Source organism: Eubalaena glacialis, chromosome 9 (genome assembly GCF_028564815.1).
Source record: "Eubalaena glacialis isolate mEubGla1 chromosome 9, mEubGla1.1.hap2.+ XY, whole genome shotgun sequence".
Taxonomy (NCBI): domain Eukaryota; kingdom Metazoa; phylum Chordata; class Mammalia; order Artiodactyla; family Balaenidae; genus Eubalaena; species Eubalaena glacialis.
The window spans coordinates 71,415,273-71,431,483 of record NC_083724.1 but is presented as its reverse complement, the minus strand read 5'-3'; the positions used below and the strand labels follow the sequence as shown (position 1 = coordinate 71,431,483).

The 16,211-nt window shown below is 41.6% G+C and overlaps 2 protein-coding genes across 2 annotated transcripts; both read left to right on the top strand.

Moving 5' to 3' along the window:
• The first annotated feature begins 332 nt into the window (after window positions 1–332).
• LOC133097209 (interferon alpha-13-like) lies at window positions 333–845 on the top strand. The gene has a single exon (XM_061199108.1). The coding sequence runs from the start codon at window positions 333–335 to the stop codon at window positions 843–845; it is 513 nt and encodes a 170-aa protein (XP_061055091.1).
• Window positions 846–5,864: 5,019 nt separating this feature from the next.
• Window positions 5,865–6,434, top strand: LOC133097208 (interferon alpha-1-like). Its single transcript, XM_061199107.1, has one exon. The coding sequence runs from the start codon at window positions 5,865–5,867 to the stop codon at window positions 6,432–6,434; it is 570 nt and encodes a 189-aa protein (XP_061055090.1).
• Window positions 6,435–16,211: the final 9,777 nt, after the last annotated feature.

Sequence of the window (16,211 nt, the reverse complement as noted above, 5' to 3'; positions counted from 1 at the left end):
TTCCGGTTCCCAACCAGACAAAAATGTCGCTGGCCGGGCCGCGACAAGGCTTCCTCTTCAACACTCAGCACCGAGAAAACGAAGGTGTTTCGCGCACTATGCTGACTATTAAAGCAGCCTCAGTGTCTACGTTTCGCCCTGTCTCTCGAGCTGCAGGACATAGCCGCAGACTGCAAACTCGGTAGTCGGCGTTTCCCAAACAAACCCTGCGCCCTCTACCGGCCGCCTAGGGAAGGACGCTGTCCACAGTTCCAGGGAAGGAAGCGTCCCACTAATTGTTTGGCGGTGCCCGCGCGCCCCCTGGCGGCCATCTAGTGAATCACTCATTCTCAATGGCCCAGATCTATTTGCTAGTGGCAGGAGTGATGCTCTGCTCCATCCCTGCTTGCTCTCTTGGCTGGAACTTGCCTAGAAGCCATAGCCAGGAAAACAAGGAAGTCTTCCAACATTTGGAACAGATGCAAAGGATCCCCTCGCAGTGGTGCCTAAAGGACAGAACCGACTTCAAATTTCCTTGGAAAAGAGAGAATATCACCCCAATCCAGATGACTCAAGGCACCTGTCACCACCATCTGATGCTCCAGCAGATCTTCAACCTCTTCGCCACGGAGGACAGCCGTGCTGCCTGGAACAACACCCTCCTCGATAAACTTCTCTCTAGCCTTCATCTGAGGCTGCACCGACTGGAGCAGCTGAAAAAAGACAATCTAGATTGTCGAGATTTGGGACTTGCTGCCCGGGAGTATTTCCACGGAATCCATGTCTACCTGAAGGCAAAAGAATACAGCGCCTGTGCCTGGGAGGTTGTCAGAGTGGAAATTGAAAGGTGCCTTTCCCTTATGTAAGAATCCTCAAAGAAATGTCAACAAATACAGAATATTTTTTACACTCGTGACACTTTTCATTCAATTACATTAGTGTTCAAGTCCAAAGCAATCGCGACTTGTGTTTCCTCACAGGCTGAAAAATGTCTGAAATGAAAATCATGATTTTAAAAAAGGTTTAACAGAAGAACACAACCTCTTTTCTTTTTCTTTTTTTAAATAGTTATTAAATTAAATTAATTTATTTATTTATGGCTGTGTTCGGTCTTCGTTTCTGTGCGAGGGCTTTCTCTCTAGTTGCGGCAAGTGGGGGCCACTCTTCATCGCGGTGCGAGGGCCTCTCATTATCGCGGCCTCTCCCGCTGCGGAGCACAGGCTCCAGACGCGCAGGCTCAGCAATTGTGGCTCACGGGCCTAGTTTCTCCGCGGCATGTGGGAATCTTCCCAGACCAGGGCTTGAACCCGTGTCCCCTGCATTAGCAGGCAGATTCTCAACCACTGCGCCACCAGGGAAGCCCCAATCTCTTTTCTTGTATGAATAATTTTATAACGTAATTTAAAAGATCACTTTAAGTTTTGGGAGGGGTATTTGCTATTTTCAACATATGAAGTATAGAAAGGTTTTTTGGATAGTGTGGTGTTAAGAGATATTTGTCAGTTAACTTAATGCTGACTGCTCTAACAGGTAAACAGAATGCTGTCAGGAATTTGATCATAATAGAGTCTTATCTTTCCCTGGTATAAGAACACAAGGCAGGCATTCCTGATCAGATGGATGTTCTAAGTTGCTCTCCAAAGAGTGATTCGGGGACATGGGTACCCCCTGTTTTGTGGATTTTTCCATCATCAACAGCTGACTCCAAATTTTTCTGCAGTACTTGAGTCTATTCCACTCAGTGGTAAAGGGAAAAAAGTCTGGTGCATCACATGGGAGGTTTTCAAGGGCCAGGACTATACAGGGCAAGAGCACTTCTGCTCACATTACATGGCCTGGATTTATCCTTGTGGAAATCTCACTGCAAAGACGTTGGGAAATTATTGCATGATTAATGGACGAGGAGACAAGTTCAGTGCATAAGACCACCTGTAAAGTCCTAATAGCTTTACACTATTTGTCCTAATGAAGTTCTGGGTGTGGGTGGAGAGGAACAACTAATGTTCTTGCTTGCACACACTTCATTAAAAAACAATCTGACCCACAGAGAAAGAGAAATATCGTTTATATGTGGAATCTAAAAAAAATGATACAAATGAGCTTATTTACAAAACAGAAACGGACTCACAGCCTAACAGAACAAACTTATGGTTACCGGGGGGAAGGGTGTGTGGGAGGGATAGTTGGGGAGTTTGGGATTGACATAAACACACTGCTATATTTGGGATGGATGGCCAACAGGGACCTACTGTGTAGCACAGGGAACTCTGCTCAGTATTATGTGGCAACCTAGATGGGAGAGGAGTTTGAGAAAGAATGGATGCATGTATGCGTGTGGCTGAATCACTTTGCTGTACACCTGAGGCTAGCACAGCATTGTTAATCAGATATACTCCACTATGAAATAAAAAGTTTAAAAAAATCTCATCCTCTAGTTCTGCCTTAAAAGAAAGAAAACAGTCAAGTTTGGATGTTTATTCTCAGACTCAGTGGTATTATGATTTCATGTATTTTTATTGTTCATTTGCTGAAATAAAGAAAACTAAAAAACAACACACCCACAATCAGACCCAAATTCTTATTCCACAAGTTCAGCTTGGGGAAGATGACACGGATGTCACTCAGAGTTCACAGCATCATAGACTGTTTGAAAGAAGCATTCAAGTTGATGCCCAAAGGCATAGCCTACGAGGAAAATATCCACAAATGTAGACACAAGTTGTTTCCTTATTGCCTGAGGGAGACGAGAAAAGTATGATCAGGCAGCTCCTTGCAAGTACTTGAGGATGACTGAAGAAAAAGGGGAGAGCGACTCTCCCATTTGCGTCCAGGCCCGTGATTCTCATCCTGCTCTTCTAAGTATTGAAAATGCAAACTTGAAGAAGAAAATATTCCTGCAAATGATCTTTAAAAAAATATCTCACACAATATTCCATTATCACTTCCCTTGTAGAACCATGAAGAATTTACAAAGTCTCTGTAGATTATCGTCCTCTCATATCATATCTATCTAATATATGTTGGTATTGTTCCTTCTCCTATTACTATCATCACTTGTCCCTTCATGAGTATGGATTGAGCTCTGGAAATGATAGGGACTGGACTAGCTGTCTAGGAAACGGGCTTGGGTAAGATGGTGTCTCTCGCTTTAGGTACTTTACAGACTCCTGGGAGGTATTCTGAGGACACAATAAGTCAGGTCATGTCTTACTATTTGGGCTTCTTCAACAAAAGAGCATAGACTGGGTAGTTTGTAAAGAGCAGAAATGTATTGCTCACAGTTCCAGAGTCTGGAAATCCAAGATCTGGCTGTCAGCGTGGTCCAGTTCTGGTGAGAGCCTGCTTCAGGTCTCACACTGCAGAGTTCTCCTTGTATCATCACACAGCAGGAGAGGGAGGCATTTATCTCTGACCTCTTTGATAAGGGCACTAATTCCATTCGTGAGGCCTCCATCTTCACACCCTCATCAAGTCCTAAAGGGCCCGCCACCTGATACCACCACTTTGGGGGTTAGGACTTCCAAATACGAATTTTGTGGGGACGGAAACATTCAGACCAGAAAGGGCATTGAAGGCTACATGTCTTGGCATCCAGAAGAGAGAATATATTCATGTAAATAAAGAAGAATGAGCAATTTATCAGGCCAAAAGAGCAGACCGAGGACTCAGAATCCAAACTTGATTTTCAACCTGCAGTAATGCTTTAATTATTATGTGTCAAAATTTGGAAATCAAACTGAAATGGACCCCATCGTCCCTTGGAAGGGAATGAAGACACAGGATGAAAATGATCGTTCATCAGTCTTTGTGAGGAGTCTCCAAAGAATCTCAGTATGTAGGTAGTCATTGCCACATCTGTAAAGATCCACCGAAGAGTAACGTGGTTAATTGTCTGGTTGCTGTGACCTGTGTGAATCAGGGAGAGTCTGAGTTCAGATACATGGCTCTGTATGTGACACCAAGCTGGTTATTTTCTGTCATGACCTAGTAGAGGACAAATTAGCGACGAGGCCATCCTCCTGAGTTTAATAGAGTGCCGGGCAAAGGCTGAAAATTGTGCTGCTCTTACATCTTGAATCCCCAGGGTCATATGCACCTTAAAGGGAAGAGAATCCTAGTGGTTTTAGCAACAAACTCAGTAGGCATGACTGATGCCAGTAGGAATAGAGTGGAACTACTATCCACTGTCTATTATAATCATGGCAAATATGACCGTGATAAATGAAAATAGCTTGGTCATTCGTAACTGCCTTCCATTAGAAGGAAAACATCTGAGAAACTGCTTTGGTTAAAATGACTTGTGGCGTGATTACACTGGGCCTGGTGCCGAGGATACCACAGAGAATACGACAGAGCCCAGTTGCTACAGAGCTGATTTGCCAAAGATGGTCACATACCTATTATTTATTGAAAGATCGGAATTGGAGAGGGCTGAGGCCACAGAACATCCACTGCAAAATAAAAGAATTCATGATCAGAGTTGAAAGTTAATTCTTTCCATGATACCAATCAATATTTATCCAGTTCTCAATTAATTACAAAGATGGTTTTCTTTTGTTTGAAAAGAATAGGCTTGGATTGGAACCTTGGACAGTCCTTTGGGGAATCTGAAATTCAGTGCAAAAATACAGAGAAAGATTCAAATTGATGATGATTCCTAGATCATGCATTCTCATTGGGGAGCAGATTGCTCCCATGGGTGCAAACATTAGTTCTTAGGGGTGCGAACAAATCTTAGCTACTACAACGGTGGGTGGCACTCCAAAGCTCAACCCTATCCAGCAAAATCTCATTCCTTTGTATTCATTTTTCTCTTTGGGTTTTCTTGTGTATGAGACGAGAGGCATTGACATTGAGTGCATGGAAGATACGCAATATGCAGGATCAGTGCTACAAGCTATGGTGGCTTGATGTTTCATTAGAGGACTTGCTCTCCATCATATGCTTGAACTCAAAGTCATAAGGTGAGAGGTGGCCTTTGCTTACTTATGAGCTGTCCTTGTCTGTCTTGTGGATTTTGCTTATGTTTGAGCCTCAGTGTGACGTGGGCATCGGGAATTAAGCACAAATAGGTTGTATTTTATTACTTAATTCTAAAAAAGTTACCTAGGAGATCAATAATTATGTCTAGTCCTAAAGAGAAAAAGTTGTTGACAATATCTAGATGAATATCTAGCAGCTAGTGAAGTTAGAAATCATTTTATGATATGAATCAAAACTAATAATTACCTAAAAATAAATGTTAAGAAAATCATTTAAATTTTCAATGGTTTTAGCAGTTTTGATAGATTTTTAAATATATCCATACATTGGTATTCTTATGAAGTATTTGTATAAATTTTTATTGAATATGTAATTTGATACATTCCTATTTATTAAGTAAATGTATTACATGAAAAGTCATTCTGCACAATTAACCAAAATGTTAAATTAATTGCAGTAGCTTTTATAGTTAATTTTTAGCCTAAATTTTTTTGTCATACTCACCCCTGCATCGAATAAAAAGAATAAACTTTTCACTTTCTTTTTCTATTTATAAAGTAAAGATATGCATGGAGTACATATCGATGGACACAGTATATCTGTGTATCAAACTTTCATAGGGGGGCCATATGGAAAAATAATATCTAAAAAGGCTCTGTGGGCAGGCGAAGGGGAGGCAAGGATGAAAAACAGTGGTTGAGAAACGCTGCCCTAACCTATCTGGAGAGTGCAAAATGAAAAGCAAAAACAGAAGTAGAAAGTAAGAGGGAACATTCAGAAAATGGAAACAAATTCATTCCCATTTAAGACCCAGGCCTGAAGGAAGGTCTTCAGAGAACCTAGAGAGCAGGGTTCACAGAGTCCCCACCTCAGCCAGGCCGGCAGCATCTACAAGGTCCCCGATGGCCCCAACCTTGTCCCTCCTCCTGGCCCTGGTGCTGCTCAGCTGCAACTCCACCTGCTCTCTGGGCTGCGACCTGCCTCAGACCCGCAGCCTGGCTAACACCAGGGCCCTGATGCTCCTGCAACAAATGAGGAGAATCTCCCCCTTCTCCTGCCTGAAGGACAGAAATGACTTTGGATTCCCCCAGGAGGCGTTTGGAGGCAACCAGTTCCAGAAGGCTCAAGCCATCGCTGTCGTCCATGAGACGATCCAGCAGACCTTCCAGCTCTTCAACACGGAGGGCTCGGCTGCCGCTTGGGATGAGACCCTCCTGGACAAGTTCTGCACTGCACTTTATCAGCAGCTCACTGACCTGCAAGCCTGTCTGATGCAGGAGGCGGGGCTGGAAGGGACTCCCCTGCTGAAGGAGGACTCCATCCTGGCTGTGAGGAAATACTTCCACAGAATCACTGTCTATCTGCAAGAGAAGAAATACAGCCCTTGTGCCTGGGAGATTGTCAGAGCAGAAGTCATGAGATCCTTCTCTTCGTCAACAAACTTGCAAGAAAGACTCAGGAGGAAGGAATGACACACACCTGCTTCAACACGGAAATGATTCTCACTGCCTAACAAGACCACACTTACACCTGTGCTGCCATGTCAAAGACTCATTTCTGCTCTCATCACGCCCTGAATTGAATTAATTTGTCAAGTGTTTTCAGGAATAGTCAGCAACATGATGTTCTACTCTACAGGCACTAGTCCATCACAGATGCCCATGCTGATCTATCTATTTACTTATCTACTTAAATATTTATTTATCAATTTTAATACTTATTTCACTATTTATAAAGATTTAAATTATTTTTGTTCATATAATATTATGTGCATGTATACATTGTGGTTAAGAGAAAAAATACATACTTTGTATTTAGTCAGTTTATCATTTTTCTTCATTCATTAAATTCTTACTATAGAAAACTTCCTGTTTTGCTTTTTTTCTTTAAGAAAGAAACACCAAGACTGAATGTGCAACCTGATTAAAGAATATATGTTACAATTGCTTGACCCATCATTACGATTTTCACGTTAGAAATAAAAATAGACTTCCTCTAGCCAGGTCGTGTGTTGCCCTCAGGACCTAGAGGTGAACATAACTAATCCAATTCTGCTTCGGGTAACTTTGATTTTTTTTTTTTTTAAAGGAAAGTAACCTAAAAACAATAATCAGTTAATACAGGGACTTCCCTGGTGGTCCAGTGGTTAAGACTCTGCTCTCCCAATACAGGGGGCCCGGCTTCCATCCCTGGTCAGGGAACTAGATCCTGCATGCCGCAACTAAGAGCCCACATGCCGCAAGCAACTACAAGATCCTGAATGCTGCAACCAAAGATCCCGAATGCCGCAATGAAGATCCTGCACGCAGCAATGAAGATCCCGTGTGCCGCAACTAAGACCTGGCGCAGCCAAATAAATAAATAAATAAATATTTTTTAAAAATCAGTTAATTCACAATTAAATTTAATTATTTTTAAAATAGTACTAATTTGTAGTAGAAATTAATATCAGTTAAATTTGGTGCTACAGTGAGAAGGTGGGAAAATGGAATTCCCCCAGCAGAAGGTGGATCATGTCATGCGAGGATATAGAAATTAAAGCAGTAGATATTACCTATAGTCAACTAGTAGACATTTCAGTGCAAATGTCCATTGGATACTGGAGATGGCAATTTATAAGCAATTCCATGAAGTGTAGAGCATGGAACAGAAGAAGTGATCAAATAGGAGGAGAGTATCGAATGAGAAAAGGACTGAAAATTGAATCCTATGACCTTAACCTTAAAAGGGAGGGAACGCCACAAAGGAAAGCAAGGGGAATGGCCATATGTTAACAGGACAAGAGAGAGTGGTGAGAAGACCATGTCTGAAAGACTGAAACTGCTTAGAAGATTCAATGCATTCGTGAGAACGTAGATAGAAAGTGCTCCTACATTGGGAAAAGAGATGGCATTGGCCATTTAGTGAGAGCTTGTTTGGTAGAATTAATCAGCAGAAACCATAGTGGAGAAGGTGGAAGCATGAATAAGAGAAGGGAATGACAATATATACAGAAAATAGGTTTGAGATATTTGCCATCTGAATTGGAGGAGAGACATAGGGTGAAACCTAGAATGGACGTGGATTAGTTTTTTCTCTGCATTGTTTTCCTTTTTTGAAATATTTTTTGCTTCTGAAGAGATTTCATGGATTTGATGTATTGAAAACTCATATCAATGTTCAAGATTTGATTTACCTTAAATCCTGACATTTAATCACTTACAGTGATAATGTATCATTACCTTGATGAATATGATGTTGAATGTCAGTAAGCTGCTCTGCGCTTGAAACCATCCACTACAAGGGAAACAGACAGAACTGACCTTAGTGAGAGCTGATTTGCTGAAATTAATCAGCAGAACCCATACTGGAGCAAGTAGAAGGGTAACAAGAGAAGAACTTCCATTGTCATTATTTCACCTGGGGAGTCACTTTACTTCTTTCACTCTCATCATAGTCAGACTTGCATTTGTTTTCCTTTTACCTCAGTACATCAAATGCAAGGACAGCTTTCCAAGAAAGTTGAATGGAGAAGCAAATCAATGATGTATTGAACATTATGGAAAATCATGGTATGGGCCCTTTATGTTTCCATTTTTGCTTCCCTCTTAAGCTACTCAACTCAAGATGATAAAGAAAGTAATTCAGTAGTAGCAAGACAACCCCTGCCCAGAAAAATACTAAATGAAAAAGAACGTAAAACATTACAAAGACTCTGACACCAGGAAAGCAGAGAAGGCTAATTTTATCTAGCATCCTATGCCCTACATTTTCACCACCCTGCGTCTTCACTGTGAGATGGAGAAGGATGAACCAAGAGGCTCAGTAGAAATGTACTGGATCATCTAATGATGCTTAATAATTACTTCAATATAAGGTTCTGATGCGAGGTCAGTAGAAGCTTCTGATGGGAGGTCTAATGGAAAATCTAAGAATACTCTTTGTTAATAATTATTTGGAGTAATTATTATGAACTCTGTACTAATGATACAATGGTGAACAAGATATAGACCTGTTTCCTATGGTGGTTACTTGTCAAACAGGTCTAATAAATCTATTTGAAAGAAGACCAATCCCAAAGGATAAGCCAGCTTGGCTGATATGGAAAATAAAGAGGGCAGAAACAGAGCCCAGCACTAGAAGTAAACACAGTCAACCTCCTAGCAAGATAAATGTAAATCCTCACCCTAAAGGCCAATTTACCTCAGTTCCTTTTACCCCATACATCATGTTCAACTTTCAACAGAAACTTACCATACTAAAAGGTGAAAAACACAGTTTGAAGAGACAGAGCAAGTATCAGAACTAGACTCATATACAGTAGAGATTTAGAAATGATCAGACCAGGAGTCAAAATGATAGTGCTTAAAGTGCAAAGGGCTCTAATGTAGTCATCTATTTATTCTTCTACTTTATCTCAGTCATACTATGTATGGTATATTTTAAATAGTTTTGTTCATATAATATCATGTTCAACTTTATAGTATATTCAATATAATAAAATATGCTTACCTCTATATTGTTTCAAATTATTTTCTTGTTTAATTTATGAAACTCTCCCCCAGATGACATCTTGGATTTTTTTATTCTTACAAAAAGAAGTAGCTTTAATTTGCAAGGTATACTGAAACATGGATGATAAATTCTACTCATCATTCATTTATTAGAGTGGTTTATATTTTATTTTATTTTTTAAAATTTTATTTATTTTTCGCCGTGCTGGGTCTTTGTTGCTGTGCGCAGGCTTTCTCTAGCTGTGGCGAGCAGGGGCTACTCTTCGTTGCGATGCGAGGGCTTCTCATTGCGATGGCTTCTCTTGTTGTGCAGCACAGGCTCTAGGGGCACGGGTTTCAGTAGTTGTGGCACGTGGGTCAGTAGTTGTGGCACATGGGCTCTAGTTCACGTGGGATTCAGTAGTTGTGGCACAAGGGCTCAGTAGTTGTGGCTCGTGGGCTCTAGAGCGCAGGCTCAGTAGTTGCGGCCCACGGGCTTAGTTGCTCCCCGGCATGTGGGATCTTCCCGGACCAGGGATCGAACCCGTGTCCCCTGCAATGGCAGGCGGATTCTTAACCACTGCACCAGCAGGGAAGTCCCAGGTTATATTTTAAAACTTCATATTTCTACATCGGATATATGATAGTTCTGAGAATACAGAGGTGAAAAAACAAAACGCCAAACCTATTCTTCTGGAGAGTTCAGTTTGGAAGAGATAAAAGATATAAAAACAGTAATCATGCTAAATTATTTCAATTAAGTTTCCTATTACAATGAGAGAGAGTGAAAAGGGGATTCTCTCACCAGAATCTGGAATGAGGCATCTCAAGAAGGGGAGAAAGCAGATGGACTCTATAAAGTGGCCAAGAAACACCTAAAGACAGACTTCCCACTGGTAGCAGCATATGTGGATGTCGTTCCTTAGGAGTAGAGCGTAGAACGAGATGATGACCGAAAGTTCATGAGGACCTTCAACTTTTAAGAGTGAGAAAGAGAAGGAGAGTCTGCAGAGGGCACAAAGGTGGAGTAGCCAGTGCACTTAGGAGTCAACCAGGGAAAAATGATCTTCAGAAAGCACCAAAGAAGAAAACAAAGGGCTTGAGAATTACAGAGGATGGAAGTTAAATAATTATTTATATGTGATATGGGTTTCTGCATAGAGTCTAGATTCTGCCAGGGCACGTGTATGATGCTGGGGAATCACTTAACTTCCCTGAGCCTCAGTTTCCTCAAATATAAAGTAGGGGAAATATCCCTAGAGTTGTATTGAATATTAGACCAACCAGAATATTTAAGAACACTTAGCAGAGTATCATCCACAGAGTGAGGGCTAAACAGGTAGTGTGTTGTTTCCTATACTTTTCATATAGGTCTAAAGGGGAATAATGAATTCTCCTCCCCATCTCTCGGTCACTGACTGCAAAACAATGACAGCCTAAAAAACAGAACTGGGAGAAAGTGTGTCATCAATTGTATGTAACTTTATATATAATAATATACATATATGGTACATATATAGGAATACATAGTATAAAATATGCTACATATAAAATATACCATATATAATATACCATACATCTATCTGCTGATTCTGATACATGGCACAATTCCCCTTCCTCTCTGTTTTCCTGGATCCCATTCTTTCACTAAAATATCACAATCATTCAGTTCCTCCCAGTGTACAAATCCATAGTGTACTTTCCCCATTCACTCTGCATTAAGCTGTACTGCCCATATTCATACAGCTGTTTCCTTCTCCATTAGGGTTGCTGGCTGTCAATTTCCCCTTAAGAGTACAAAGCCACCAATGGAAAGCAGAAGCTGAGTGAAAGTTCGAGGTTTGTCAGAAACTCTCATATGGCTCCACCCTCTCCGCCTGCCAAGCACTGCAGGTCCAGACTGTCCAGGCTCCCAGAGAAACACAGTGACTAGATGGCACCCTGCCCAACAATGAACAATGCTGGAGAATCCAGGAGCTCACCTGTGCCTCTATTTGCGCACTTCCACGTGCTGACTGCACTAGGAGGAACTCACCTGCTTCAGGACTCTTATTTGTTCAAAAAGCCCAAAGCGCAGGAAACATGGAGCTGAAAGGCAGCAGCAGCTTGAGAACTTGGAAGGAGAACAGAGATGTTGAAAGCGTTCACTGGAACAGCGGCAGGTCCTCAGGACACGGAAGGACACAGATGAGCTGCACTGAGGCAAGTGTTTCTCCAGGACATTCCTTTTCAGAGAAGAAAAGATTGAGGTGCGTGCGATAGCACAGAGTTCTCCCACAAGGACGTGGCCACTAGCAGTGTCCCCAGCACTGATACCACAGCAGCCTGCAGAGTCTTGGAAGGGACGAGGGTTACCTCAGTGCCAGCTGCAAACTTGTTTCGTCCTTAGGACCCAGCAAGTTATCACAGAGCAGGGAAGGATATTCCTGGGGACAATGCAATCCAAGGAATTTCGTACATTCCATCATGATGTCTTTGCCCCTTTGAAAGACAAACAAAATGAAACATGCTTGAATAGAAGGGACACAGGCAGGGATTTTAATATATTTAGCAACAACTGGGGTAGAGCCTTTCCAGCAGGGCAGGTGTCAGTAACATGCACACTGGAAGGTCACAATTTCTAAAAGCAACAAAGAGCTAAGTGGAAATTCATTTATTTAATTTAGGCAATTTGGAAAGAGGGCACTGATGGATCAATCATCTTTCTGTTCTTTCCAGTTGATGCATACAGCACTGAGTAGGTATTTTAAAGTCAGAAGGACATTTAAAGTACATTTAGAGGTTTGGAAACCTTCCTAAGGATTAGGGTCCTAAAACAAGCAGAAACCATTCCTATATTACTGCTAAAAATATCATTTTATTAACAAATGATTTTTTAAATAATATTTTTATTTCAATTCTTCAGTATTATCTTATGATGTTTTAATGGGCTGAGGCTAGAAATTTAAATAAAGACAACTATACAAGGCCATGAGGCTGACTCTGGAGTTTAAGCCAGACTCTCCCTGCTAAGGAGCCCATTAAAAACCTTCACTGCTTCTGTCTAGGAAGCACGTAGGCTCTTCCGTCTTGGTCATACATAAGGCCTCTTCGGTACCCACATCTTAACCAATAGTTGGAACAATAAAGAGTAGAGATTCTTATTTGGACTCTATCAGTAAACAAAAGGATGTCCAGTCTGGACTGTAGGTGAGAAATGGAGGTGTCTTCACTGAGAATGCGAACAGCAGGCTGACCTGAGGAGATCGTCTGGAAAATCGGGGAGGTCCTTGTTGACTGGAAACAAATGACAACATAAGAGCTGGGAGTTCAGGTTTTTGGGAGGACTTACTGAGGACCATAGCCTGGAGGACAGCCTCTCAGTCAGCTCTGACGAACTGCTCCAAGGACATAATGGGGACGTCAGTATATACGTGATTGTGGTGAAGGGGATACGTGCAATCAAGGCACATCTTGGTAGAAGGTTGCTGCTAGTCATGAGGCGCATTTGTCACTATTAATGATTTTAGTGCTTTTCTAAGTATGAGAAGTTGCAAAAAATTGGATTCACAGAATTTTCTCAGGAAATTATCTAACTATCTGCAGGCCTATTCTGTCAGTTTTCCCAGAGCAGAGAGTGCCCCATTCCTGATCTCCACCCTGAACTCCTGTCAGGGCGTGTTGGGGTCAGGGACTGCTGTGGCTAATGACTTTATTCTTGTAGAACCAGATGGTGAGTGACTTTTTAGTTGTCATCCTGAAGGAGAAACGTCAGAGCTCACATGGCTAGAAATTGTTAGGTGCTTTTTTTTTTTTCTTAAACTCACAAGAAAACTCAAGCGTTAAAAATACATAGATTCCAGGGGTCAGCTCTTCTAGGGTTAATAAAGTTATTTTACTATATTTCATGGAAGAAATCACTCACGAAATCTTAGACTTGGCGCTGCGTGGCTTGTGTGATCTCAGTTCCCCCACCGGGGATTGAATCTGGGCCACAGCAGTGAGAGTGCCGGATCGTAACCACTAGGCCAGTGGGAAACTGCCTTTTTTTTTTTTTTTTCCAATAGGCAGAAAAATCTATTCCCTTCTAACTACTTAATAGTGATTTTGTCTATTTTGATTAGAACCTAAAGTCAGTTCAGTTGACTCAGACCACACCCCATGTAGCCCTACAAAACCATAGACAGTAACCCTTTGGCACCTGAAGTGGAATAAGGGTCCTTTGTCATCTCACTGTCCTCTGTCTGCTTATTTCGTTGGTTCCTAAATATCATGTTCATGTGCAGCCTTCACTTTCTTTAATGGGCGCTTTCAGACAAATCATTGTAAACACCCTAAGGTTTGCCCTTGTATCTTTGGTACATTTGGAACAGTTCATTGGTCCAGATTTATATTTCTCTCCAGTTGTATAAGTGAGGTTGATCCAAATAGGGTTATTGAGAGGGTTGAGTTAATTTTTTTTTTCTACTTTTTGGCTGCGCCACGGGGCATGCGAGATCTTAGTTCCCCGACCAGGGATCGAACCCGTGCCCCCTGAAGTGGAAGCTCGGTGCCTTAACTACTGGACTGCCAGGGAAGTCCCTAAATTTTAAAGAACTTAGAAAGTGGCTAGTCCATTAGTAGCAAGCAATAAAATTCAGTTATTACTTTTTAATATCACGATTACTATTAACCAGATAAGATCAGGAACTTTTGGAATCATCTAATTCCCTTCCTTTAATTCTAGTTTTCTTAAAGTACCCTTCTCATTGCCTGCGTGGATCTATCACCCAGACGGATGCTCAGCAAGACTGATCTTGCTCATCCTCCCAGACAGGGTTAGTGTTCTAGCAACTGGGGTTCTGGTTGCCAGTCACTTGTGAGCTGGTGGGTGTGACTTCTTCCTTCTCTCCTCAAAACTGATCATACATGGATTAAATGAAAGAAAAATGAGGGAGCTGGTCTTGCGAAGCTGAAGGCAGTCAACTGACCCAGGACTTGGTCTTTTCTGAGCTTCTGGCAGAAGCAAGCATGTTCCTGCCTTTCTATTTTTCACATTGGCCTCATCCTTCTCCTCTGACATAGCCTCGTCCCCAACTGTGCTGCCCTGAAGTTTGCTAACTTAGAATCTGTCATTGTGTCAGGGGAAAATCACTTCCCTTCTTTCTCATTCATGACATTCAGACTCACATTTGTTTTCTTTTTGCCCACAAGACAGCTGTCGAATTTTACTTTCTAGGACAGTTGCAGTGATAAACAAAAAATCTAAAGTTTGAAAATGATAGAGACTGGAGCCCCTTTGCCTTTCTTTACCTCCCTTTATTGTTCTTACCTCATCATGAATTAGAACTAATGCAGGAGCAGCAAGACAAATCTTGTCCAGTAAGTCGCTAAGTGAATATAAGTTACAAAAACTTTAAATGAAAAATTACACACAAGTAAAGGAAAGAAGGCGATTTCTCTCTGACCTAATCCTGGGCCTCGCTGCCCTGCATTCTCAGAGGCAGACAGAGACAGAGGAAGGGAGAAGCCCAGTGGCATCAACTGACTGAATGAACAACTGAACCTCACTGGTTTCTGTGACATAAACTTTAATGAGAGACAACACCATCGCTGAATTCTCTGCCCCCAGCTCAGAAACTTGGAGCATAACAAGTGTTGACTAGTTGTAGTAAAATAGTTGAACAATAAAATTTGTATTTGGCAAAATAAACATTATGTGTCTACTCAGGGTGAAATGATTAGAACTGGATAATTCCTCCACATCCTTAGAGAAAACACACTTTTGCTCTCAGCATCTGAGGGCTACTGACACTTCTGATACCTGAGGACACGGGTCAGGAGGGGAGGAGGTCACCACTGAGGACTAGGGTCCTTCACACAAACACTCCAGGGGCAAGGGTGAGGGTCCTGGAAGATGAATTATTTTCCCAACAAATAAACAAGCCCCTCCACAGCAAAGAGATTTTACAGTCCTCGGGATGTGGTGAGCCTGCCCTCAGGGAGGGAGTCTAGGACGTTAGGAAGGGGACTCTGTCACTCTAGAGGAGAGGGTGTGACTAGATGTGATCTCTCCCTTGTGAGTGAGGTGCTGCTGGGGAAATACAATTCTCTTGGAATTAGGACCTTCACACCCATATTCTCCTGAAAAGAACCAGGATTCCTGGTGGGGGTATTGGCCCAGCCTGTGGAGGACTATAGGTCTCCAGTAAGAAAATGGTGGAAAGAAAGGACAATATCTATAACAGTCCTCACCTCGTGGTCCCCTGAAGCATGACCACATGGACATGAAGGAACATGTTCTAGAAGGAAAGGAAACATGGGAGAAGCTCACGGACTCATAATAATCAGCTTCTTCTCTAAATCAAACACTAAACAAAACCCACCTTTTGTTTCAAAGAGCTTATGCCAGAGTGATCTGGTAAATCCCTAAGCAACTACAGAAACCATACGGCTGAGAGAGCCTGCCTTCCTATGTAAAGTAAGAGGTAAAAATGGAACCTAAGATCAGGGCTAAAAATTTGTTCCTGGAACAGAGAAGACCAACATTTATGCATGAAAGAGATATAGAATGTGTGTATTTACAAACCTACATCACTTCTGACTTTAAGACAAAAACCTTTCTCATTTGATTAATAAATATCCATTTGGATGGGCACATCTGAAATTACTGGGAAAATTAAACTTCTTGCAAAATTAATAGTTTAGAATGATGACATCTTCGTAGACCATACTGAGAATACATAAATGAAAATCAAAAAAGGAAGTAAAAGTGTATAGAAATGTTTAGAAAATGAAAATTATTGTGTTCCCTATTTA

What these genes read in the sequence shown, in the direction of transcription:
- LOC133097209 (XM_061199108.1), top strand. Translation starts at nt 333, where the DNA reads ATGGCCCAGATCTATTTGCTAGTGGCAGGAGTGATGCTCTGCTCCATC.
- LOC133097208 (XM_061199107.1), top strand. Translation starts at nt 5,865, where the DNA reads ATGGCCCCAACCTTGTCCCTCCTCCTGGCCCTGGTGCTGCTCAGCTGC.